Consider the following 10,786-nt stretch of genomic DNA (forward strand, 5'->3'; position numbering starts at 1 on the left):
ACTGTCCCGTGTCTGCTCTGACCTGTGTCTTTGCCTTCCTCAGGTCATATGGAGACCTGCGGTGCACCCAGTACTGTTACATCGACTCCACACCCTGCCGCTACTTCACATGAGGGGCGTGAGGAACAGGTGGGCTGCAGCCCACAGAACTGGCAGCAGCTTCCTCAACCCCTGTCAAGTTGGCCTTGCGCTCTCCTGGGCCAGTGTCCACCAACTTTTGTGTGACAAAAACAAGGATGAATTCTCGCTGCTAAGACGTGTTTTTGACTCTGTCTGACTGGAAGAATTTAGGACCACTGCATCCTGTCTTAATCCAAAGTACCAGAAAACTTTCTACATGCCCACCCTGGGAACTGTTCCCTGCCTCTACCATCTGGCCTAAGAGCCAGCTAAAATGCCCTTTCTCTTCTGGATTGTCATTGGCACAGGCCGTGGACTTGGCTTAGCATTGTTAGACTCATGTAAACCTGCGGGGCTGTTTTAGTTTGTTGGGAGCTGATTTGGGAAGTCTAGTGTATAGGCTTCTTGGTCTCTTGGACCTCCAGACACACAGGTGTTCTTAGCTGGGCAGCCAGTTGTCAGGTCTCTCAAAGGCCTGAGAACCACACAGCAGTGAAGTGGACATGTTCTCTCAATGTGGCTCACAGCTTTGGACCCCGCCAGGGACTCTTCATCTGGTCAGAGGACAACCCAGCTTCATGTGGAAATGGCTCCCCCAGGAAGAGACCCAACTGTGAAAAAGTACTGAGAAGGCCACAAAACCCATGCTCACCTTTGCACTGCCCACTGCCCTGAGCAGAGGGTGGAGGCTCAGCTGAGTCACTTGCCTGCAAACAACAGCAGAGCAGTGGCCTCTCTCTTCTTGATGTTTCCCACAGCGGGATTCTTAAGAGTTTCAAAATCCCTGCTGCCATCTTGATCTTGTGGCTTTCTGTACTTTGACCTCTGTCTTGCAAGGAGTGCCCCTCATTTCCATTTCCTGTTCAGGAGACTCACTCCATAACTCCACACACCTGGGAAGATGTTGGTGTTTCCGTGTCCTTAGGCATATACAGTCCTGGCCTTCCCCATCTAGGGTCCCATTGCAAGGACACTCTCAGCAGGCTGTTTCTATCCTGAGGTGCATCTCCTCACTTCCTGCTGACTCTTGGGGTTCCCTTTGACTCCCCTTTTGTAACTGCATTGTGCACATCCTTGTCCTCCTGTCTGTGTGCCTGCACTCTTCACTTTTCTATAGAATCCTTAGTCCTGCCTGTCTGTGAGCCACTTCTCATGGCTGTATTTCCTGAAGAGGGCTTGGGTTTATCAGGGAAAGACATCACCAGGATTTCCCCTCTTATTTCCAGAAGGAGGGACACACCCCACACCCTGAGCTTTTGTACAAAGCTTTTCAATGAACCTGAGTCTTAAGGACTCAGCAAGCAGAAACTGTGGCCCAGCAGGTCATCTGGGTGGTCTGTGGTGACATTATCCCAAAGATGGTGTCCTCCAAGGCAGGAGCATTGATCAGCTAGTTCCCTGGGTCTCTGGGACAAGTCTTAGGGGTGGGGAGGAGGGGGAATGTTGCTTGCATGGACATCCTGGGACTTCCAGATGAGAGATCAAGAAATAAAGGCATGACGGGTGTGGTGGCACATGTCGGTAATCCCAGCAAGTCAGGAGGCTGAGACAGGAGGATCACAAGTTCGAGACCAGAATCAGCAACTTAGCAAGGCCCTAAGCAACTTAGACCCTGTCTCAAATTAAAAATTAAAAGGGCTGGGGATATGGCTCAGTGGTTGAACCCCTGGGTTCAATCCCCGGTGCCCAAAACAGCAACAATAATAATTTAAAAAATAAAAATAATAAGAAAGAGAGAAAGAAAGAAAAAGCAAAGAAAGCAAGCAAGCGGATTCCTCACCATGGCTCACTCTTCCTTGGGAGGATGAGGCCAGCATTTCAATATTGCTGGCTAGAATGAAGAGCCCGAACTCAGTTGTGCTTCCTGGATTCTACGGAAGGTTCTGGAATATGAAAGCATTCCAGCTTCCTCATGCTCAACAGGAGGAGGTAGTAGGACCTGCCAAAGGTCACAGAGTCCAGTCTTGCTAGCCCAGGCTTCTCTCTAATCTTGCTTTAGGACCTTGTTTGACATGGGTGGAGATCTAGAACTACCCCGAGATCTGGCCAAGAGGGACCCTGCCCTGGGTCCCACACCTTGGAGGGCAGCATTCCTACCTTCTCTGACCTGACCCTCCCCAGGGGGTGGGGAGTCCATGGGGCCAAGGTGACATGCCCGCTAGAGCTTGCACACTCTCCAGGTTCCCAGGAAAACACAATTCCCTGCCCAAGATGTCCTGAGCCTGCACCCGCCTCCTCCCTGTGTCTGTCCTCCTGAGTGTGGCCAGTGCACACCTCTAAGTCTGAGGAGTGGCCAAAGAAAAGCCATTCATAAGGATTAGATGGAGGTTGGGGTTTCCATGGGTGCACATGAAGTCCCTCTCAATGTGGATGGGTGAGGGAGGTCAGGCTGGGGCCTGGCCCCTGCTTTCCTAGTGCTTTCATGGTGTCAGGGACTCTGTAGAATCTAAATAGGCCATATACATGGTCTTTATGAAAGTATATTTGTTGAGGTAAACAGAACAAATTTAAATAATTGTTTGATTATGATGTGAATATTTAGGTATTTGGAATACAGGTGTTCATTTCGCTCTTCTCTGGAACCCAAAATATTAGGGGTGGGCCTATCTCCAGTTATTTCAAGGGAGGGTTTTTGAAAGTCTCAGGACAAAAAAAGTATTCAAAATTACATGTTTAGCTGAGTGCGGTGGCGCACGCCTGTAATCCCAGCGGCTCAGGAGGCTGAGACAGGAGGATTGTGAGTTCAAAGCCAGCCCCAGAAACTTAGAGAGTCCCTAAGCAACTAGCAAGACCCTGTCTCTAAATAAAATATAAAAAAGGGGCTGGGGATGTGGCTCAGTGGTTAAGTACCCCTTGGTTCAATCCCTGGTACCCGCCCCCCCAAATTACATGTTTAAAAATGTATATAAAAATAGTAATTCAGTGCCTTTGGCATTCTGAAATGGAAAAATGAGAGAGATCACAGGAGACAGGTGGCCCCCACCAGCCCGTCCTTGAAATGCTAACTCGGTGATGGAGGAAATAGGTTCCCCTTGAACAGAAATAAGTGCATCACAAAGGGGCACTTGTAAATAGGCTAGGCATTCAAGAGCTCACCTGTGCCAGTTAAATGTTTCCCAAGATAACTTTGGGTACATTACTTCTCATAGCTTAAATTTCCACACCTGAAAGAGACTTTAGAAAAGTTCTTCCAACTCTTAATGGCTAGTGAATTTGGACTCCGCCCTCTAGCTCTGACAGGGTAATCCCTAGGAGTGGTGATGGACCCCCTGTTATGGTTTAGATGTAGTGTTCCTCAAAAGCTCATGTGTGAGACAATGCAAGAAGATTTGGAGGAGAAATGATTGGGTCATAGCCTTAACCTAATCACTAAATTGATCCTGATGGAATTAACTGAGTGGGAACTGGAGGCGGGTGGGGTGTGGCAGGAGGAAGTGGTTCACTGGGGGCCTGGCTTTGGGGTATGTACTTGTATCTGGCCAATGGAATCTCTCTCTCTCTCAGTTTTGTCTGATCACCATGTGAGCTGCTTCCCCATACCACACTCTTCTGCCATGATGTCCTTCCTCACCTTGAGCCCCAAAGAATGGAGCCGGCTGTCCATAGACTGAGACCTCTGAAACTGTGAGCCCTCTAATAAACTCTTCCTCCTTTACAATCATTCTGGTCAGGTCCTTTAGTCCCAGTGGCAAAAAAAGCTGACTAAAACACCCCCTCAGGCTGAGCCTGTTACATAAAATGGCTGAAAATGTAGGACGGTCTCCAGAGAAGTGGTCAGGAACCAAATGAGGCCATGCCAGGGTAGTATTGATGGGCTCATACAACTTAAAAGCCCAGTGAGAGGTGGAGATCAAGCATGGTTCAATGAAGGCTCCCATTTCACGGCCCTGCTGTCTTCAATGCTTTTTGGATCTCTTCTATTCATCTGATCCTTAGTGTGTGGTCATGGGCTGACTATGGCAATTTCAAGAGTACGTCTGAACCCTACGATAACCGCAGAAAACCTCTATTCCATTGGTTCTCAAGAAATTCTTTTCCAGAAGTTCCCAGTAAATCTTGCCTTGTGCTTCCTTGGCCTGTTTTGGTTCTCATGCTCATTTTCTGAATTGGCAGGAAAACGTACCTGCTGATGGAATTACAGCTAGGTTCTGGAACCCATGGCACCCAAGGTTATAATTTCTCTTAGCCTATCCACTGGATATTCTGAAGAAGCAGAAGCTGCAAGGGGAAGGAATGATTACTGGACTGAATATTGGGGACAAAAAGAAGGGAAGGGATGCTGAATTAACATAATGTCCATTACGGCTGCGACCTGCATGGCTGAACCCCCAGAAACCCACGAGGGGCAATGGGAGATTAAGAAAAACAGTGACCCAGAGCTGGATCCACACATTTATTATACAGGTTTTATCATCAAAAGGTTATCTGTGAGAGAGTTTCTGCAAAGCAGGCAGGCTGGAGGTCACAGCGCTGATGAGACATTGTGATTATCTGGCTATGCTCAGAATCCTGTAACCCTGGGAGCCAGTGTCTGAGTTCAGAGTGACCACTGGTTGGCATTGCCATAGCAACTGGGCAATATTAACCTGTACTTTTGCACAGGGAGAGCCCAGCCCAAGCGCACCACAACCATGAGGCGTTCAGACATCTTGTTCCACATCCCTACATTAGAATGGTCGTCTCTGTTTTGCTTCTCCTTTTGGCAGGATTAAATGCTGAGGCCCTTGGGACACATATTTGGGAAGACTTCTCACACCCAGTAAGCTCATGATTAATTCTGACAGCTCCACTCAGAGAGGCTGACTCTCAGAGGGTGCCATAGGTCAAGAAAGGTGTGGTATCGCTTATGAAAAAAGAAGAAGATTCAAATACCACTTTTATGTTTGAAGCATGGTTCTGTTACTGACCCATAATTTAATTGTCTTGCAGAGTTAACTTCTCTGGGTCTCTGTATTCTTATCTATAAACTAGGAGTCATAGTATCATATTCCAAGGTTATAATAAATTGCTGACACCTAGAAACTGTTTCGGAAGTGTTAGATTTTATCTGTGTCACTATTATATTTTAGTGGCTATGAATACCCGGGGATATTTTTCATTCCCTTTTGAAGCTACTTACATGAGCTCACTTTTTAAATTTTATTTTTTTTGGTACTGGGGTTTTAACCCAAGGCTGCTTAACCACTGAGCCACATCCTCAGCCCTTTTTATATTTTATCTAGAGACAGGGTCTTGCTAAATTGCTTAGGGCCTTGCTAAGTTGCTGAGGCTGGGTTTGAACTCATGATCCCCCTGCCTCAGCCTCCCGAGCTGCTGGGATTACAGACATGCTTCTCCAATGAGGACATAGCTTGCCTTATCACTCTCCCTCCTATCACCCCAGTTCTTCTAGATTGGGCTTTTGGTGTTCCAGCCCATAACAATACCATACTCCACCATATGGCCCACCTGCATGCTACTCTCCATCCTTGATCACCTCAGATGGGACACTGAAGGCAGAAATCACAGTCTTGGGTCATCACTTGGGGTTCACCAGTGGGGACCAAGTGGCCCTCAGCCTTATGGGTCATCAGAATCATGTGGAGGGCCTGTCACATCACTGTCCACCCCCCCCCCCATCACCGTTTTGCTTCAGTAGATCCAGGGTGGGACCTGACAATTTGCATTTTTAACAAGATCCCAGAAAATCCTGATATTGCTTGATCCAGGATTATAATTTAAGAGCCACTGCTGAGGGGGAGATAGCTCATCTGAGAGCAATGACAGATGAGATGGAAGGAACAAGGGACAAACCCTGGAGCTTTGGGTGGGTGGCTTTTGATGCTTCTCCTTTAGAGCAGTGGAGACTATTGCCCCTTCCCTGGAATCTATTGGTCTGCTATGACCGATAGGATGTGACACTGTGTGACTTCCCAGGTGTCTTGGATTTTTTGCTGCTGCAACTAAAAGAAAGAAAAAAATTTGAGGGAAAGTTTATTTGGGGGCTTGTGGTTTCAGAGGTCTCAGTCCATAGACAGCAGGCTCCATACCCAAGGGCTCCAGGTGAGGCAGAACTTCATAGCCGAAGAGTGTGGCAGAGGGAAGCAGTTCACATCGTGATCAGGAAGCAGAGAGAGACTCCACTCTCCAGAGACAAATAGAGACCCCTATCTGCCTTCAGTTACCACTCAATCCCATCAGATGATTAATTCACTAATTGGGTTAAGGCTGTCATAACCCAATTATTTCTCTAAACCTTATATTATCTCACACATGAGCTTTTGGGGGACACCTCACATCCAAACCATAACACCAGGCTAGGTCATAACAGGCCAAGCAGCTTCTCAGAACACCTGTTTCGGAGGAAGCCGATGTATGGAAGAAGGCCAGTTACCATGAGATGGCCAAGCTGTAGAGGTTATGTAGGGTGTGGCTGATGGTCCCAGAGGAGTTTATTTCTAGCCATCCCCAACCAGGTGCCAGACACATGAATGAAATCAGCTTGGAGCCCTGAGTTCAACCCATCTGCCTGCTGAGTACCAAAGTAACCTCCGTTGAAGCCATAAGGAACTGAATTGCCTAGCCAACCTGGGTCCCAGTTCTAACCAACTGATTCCATGTAATAGAATACTAATTGTTTTAACCCACCAAGTCTTGGGGTACTTTGTTACTTAGTCATAGATAACTAGAATAGTGTTTGGGGCAAGAGAGGATAGGAGGGAAGCAAACTATGAACAGCAAATAGAGGGAAGGGCCTAGAGAAACCATTGGCTTGCATTTGGCGCCATCTGCAGGAACCATGAGTAGAAATCTACCACCCACTGGGACTTTCCATCAGTGCCAGAGCTGGGAGGTCCTTTGGAGATCCAACCTCCAAGAATTCTCCCTGAGCAATGGGAAAGAGATATGGGATATGTAGACACCACAGATTGGTTGCTTTAATAGCCTAATTCTTCTCACTTCCACATTTTAAGAAGGAAAAGTTTATTTGGGGGCTTTCAAATGCACGTTCAATCTCCCTACCGAAAGTGAGCAGCTGTGACAGAAATGTCAGTTTCTGCAGAGAAAAAGTTTAGCTTTGCCAACTGATGCATTCAGATTAGATTACCCTGGGATCCTCTTGAAAAGCAGATTTTCATTCTGGATCTAGGATGGGTCCTGAGGTTCTGCATTTCTAAGTTCCAGGTGACACACTGCTAGTCCCACCACACGGTGAGTAGCAAGGGTTTAAAGTGAGACAGTGCTACATTGTTGTTGATTTTAAAAATCATTTAAAATAAATAAGCAGCAAATCTTTTTCTAACCTTCCCAAGTTTCTGCTGTCATGTCCTCATCTTAGTGAGATTGGAGCAATCTCATTCCTGCCCAAACCAGAATATTTTGGGGGCAGCTGGTTCTGCCTCCTGGAAAAGAGTATGGCTTCCTTTTTGTCTTATTGTAAAGGCTGCCGTCTGCACCAGTGTCTATGCTTTGACTTCTTGCTGCCCTTGAAGGAGACTCTCGCACCTCTGCAGCAAGCTCTGTCTCAACATTTGGATAGGCATAAATTTGAATTTCATTTCTCAGTCTCTGCTACCTGATGAGAAAAGTTTTATCCAATGCAAGTAAGTGGTCCATTTTCCCTACCATACCCCATTCACCCAGGAATCTCAATGGCTCTGTTTATTCCCTCATTTGATGCCAAAACCATTAAAATGAAATTTACCCCTAAACAAACAAACAAAAATGCACATACAACTTCTTCCAACAACCAGGGGAAAAGGGTGTTTCCCATCCCTTGGCCCCATGGCTTGTTTTAGTCAATTACATGTCAGCGATTGCAGTCAAGACCAAAACATAGCTAAGCCCAGTCTAAATTGCAATCCACCAACTTGTGAGCAAAATAAATGCTTATTTTTAAGCCATTGTGTTTTGGGACGGTCTGTGACATACCATTTTGGCAGCGATGGTTAAGCAGGATAAAGCTCCCCAGGTAATCAGTATCTACTACCACTTTCTCACTGAGATGGTCTATTTGCACCTGTGAGCATGGGTACCAATGCACCACAAGTAGCAGAAGGCTCCTAAACTATTCTCTTAACTCATAATTTTATTCGGTCCAAACTCACTGAATACCCGTTGGAGACACCATAGAGAATTAAAAAATATGGTCAGTGAAGCACTCTAGTCTGGGCTTTTCTTTGGTGGAATACTTTTTTTTTTCCTCTGTTGATATGGTATATTGCTCCCAACCAGGAATTTATAGTCAAGCAGGAGAGTCAAGACCCCAAGGCAGATTTGGGTACTGCTGAAGCGTAAGTGTAGAAGCGAATCTGGAGGGCAGGCTCACTCCCAGCTGAATGTTAACTGGAGGCCCAGAGAGAGAGACATACAGAGACAGAAAAAGATAACATTCCAGGTAGAAGGAATTTGGTGTACTAAACTGCCTAGAGAATAAGTTTGGGATTCAGTTTAACTCTTGCCTGCCTGGTTCTCAGACCCCAAGCTAAGCCTGATTTTCCAGACTGAGTAAAGTGGCCTTAGATGCCATGGGGCTTGCTAAAGTTACCCTTCAGTTTTGAACTTCATACTTTTTGCTTGTTAATTTTTTTTATTTTTTTTTATTTAATATACAAATAAATTTATACATATTATGGGGCACTAAATTATTTGAATAAATTAAGCAAACTCTTAGAATAAACTAAATTAATTGGTAAAAACAGAACCTTGGTCACCCAAGCTGTTAAGCTTGGTCATGCTTGAATCTCACAGCTATAAGATCCTGAGGGGGGCTGGGGATGTGGCTCAAGCGGTAGCACGCTCGCCTGGCATGCGTGTGGCCCGGGTTCGATCCTCAGCACCACATACAAACAAAGATGTTGTGTCCGCTGAAAACTAAAATATATATATATATATATATATATATATATTAAAATTCTCTCTCAAAAAAAAAAAAAAGAACCTGCATCCTCAAGTTTATATCAAGGCCCACACCACAGCCAGTGGTGATGCAGGACAAAACAGGAGTCTGTCCCACGGGGGTGCAGGTCTCTGCCTGGTGCTGGGGCAGTTTTAAGTGCCATCTGTGAGCACTAGCCTGGTAACAGCTGAGATGCCTGAGGTTGCAGGATCAGTGGTGGAGGTAGTCCCTTGGCTACCAAGGGTGCTGTTAAGCTGGGTGGCACCTGAGTCTCATAGCCAGAGACCTGCATGGTCTTAGGAAGGCAGGTGATCTCCAGGCTCACTCAAGCTGGAACTGCTGAAGCCTAATCCTGGATGTATACTGCAGACCACAGGTCCCTGCCTAAAGATCCTAAAGCTAATCCAGAGCTCAGACAAAACCCTGTTACCTTTCATGCCTTTTCCCTAGCAGATGGGAGTCGAGCTCAGGGCTCTGTTGCCTGAAGTTGGGACAGGGGTGGTGGAGTCGATCTCTGTCACCTAGCCTAAAGCAGATCCCCCAGTTCAGCTCACAGGTTTTGGCCTGGTGGTAAGGGTCACAGGGCCTTGCCCAGCATTGAGCTTCACCATGATGGGCCTAGTGCTGGGTTTCAAGAGCAGGGCCTGAATTTAATTTTCTCTCCCACCCTCAAGCAAGAGGCAACGGGAGTGACCTGGGCAGCTTTTTCTTTCCTGTCTTCTTCAATGGTCTTTTTGTTTTGTTAAACTAAGAGCCGGCACTATGGTCTGATTTTCTTGGCTCTTATGCTAATAGTTTAGTGCATTGTTCAACTTGATATCGGTGGGGAAAGATTGAAGGAGGCTCTTCCTCAATCACCATCAAATTCTGCCCCCCTGAACTTTTAAACTCTGCCTTTTAAAAACTGAAGTTCATCCTTCAGTTTTGAATGTCACACTTTTTAAAAAATGAAAGTGTACTTCATATTCACCAAATTAAAAAGGAATCAATTTAGCCAACTAGGCTTTAAGTACAAAGAATTCTTAAAAGAACCTTATATTACTTATTCTATGAAGGAAACAAAAAACATGAAGACATTATGTATATTGCTTACCTTCATTTTTTATTTAAATATAGTGATCTTTTAATAGAATAAACAAAAAACTCTATACAGCAAATATTTTACATAAATGTAAACATGCATGTCTATTTCATAATTAAGCAAAATGAATTTTTAGGCACAAGATTTTAAAAATCATGAAAGAATGAGACATGAACCAAGAGAGAAACAACAGAAGCAACAAAAATACACATTTCGTAACACTTCAATTGGTCTTGTCTTCCAACCTATTGGTTAAGGCCTGAGTTTCAGAAATCCTACTTTTCTTGCCAAATGGAAATATCCAGTTTGGCTGTACCTAATATATATCCACAAAACAAATAATTATTTTTCAAAATAATGTAATAAATACCTCTCTTTCTCTCTCTCTCTCTCTCACACACACACACACACACACACTCTCTCTCTCTCTGCTGAACCAGCCTGTCTAATAGGGAAGTAAAAATTTGGGAATTTTCAAGTCTTCCTACCACTGAAGCAAACCACATAGAAAAAATAATTCTGTTACAGAAATAAAATGATGAGTGGCATTATTAGAAATCTCTAGTTCGGGGCTTGGGATGTGGCTCAAGCGGTAGCGCGCTCGCCTGGCATGCGTGCGGCCTGGGTTCGATCCTCAGCACCACATACAAACAATGATGTTGTGTCCGCCCAAAACTGAAAAATAAATATTAAAATTCTCTCTCTAA

General features: G+C 45.3%; 1 protein-coding gene across 2 annotated transcripts in view; it reads left to right on the top strand.

Moving 5' to 3' along the window:
- The window catches only part of Colq (collagen like tail subunit of asymmetric acetylcholinesterase), a 66,390-nt gene extending 58,387 nt beyond the window's left edge, over window positions 1-8,003 (top strand). For both annotated transcript variants that reach the window (XM_046453021.2, XM_058582104.1), the window contains exon 17: window positions 44-8,003. In XM_046453021.2, the coding sequence (XP_046308977.1) occupies window positions 44-113 (70 nt within the window). In that variant the 3' untranslated portion in view covers window positions 114-8,003. The remainder of the gene's footprint in view (window positions 1-43) is intronic.
- Window positions 8,004-10,786: the final 2,783 nt, after the last annotated feature.

The sequence above is a fragment of the Marmota monax genome, unplaced genomic scaffold (assembly GCF_021218885.2).
Source record: "Marmota monax isolate L192 unplaced genomic scaffold, Marmota_monax_Labrador192_F-V1.1 WCK01_AAM20220418_F8-fsc00042, whole genome shotgun sequence".
Taxonomy (NCBI): Eukaryota; Metazoa; Chordata; class Mammalia; order Rodentia; family Sciuridae; genus Marmota; species Marmota monax.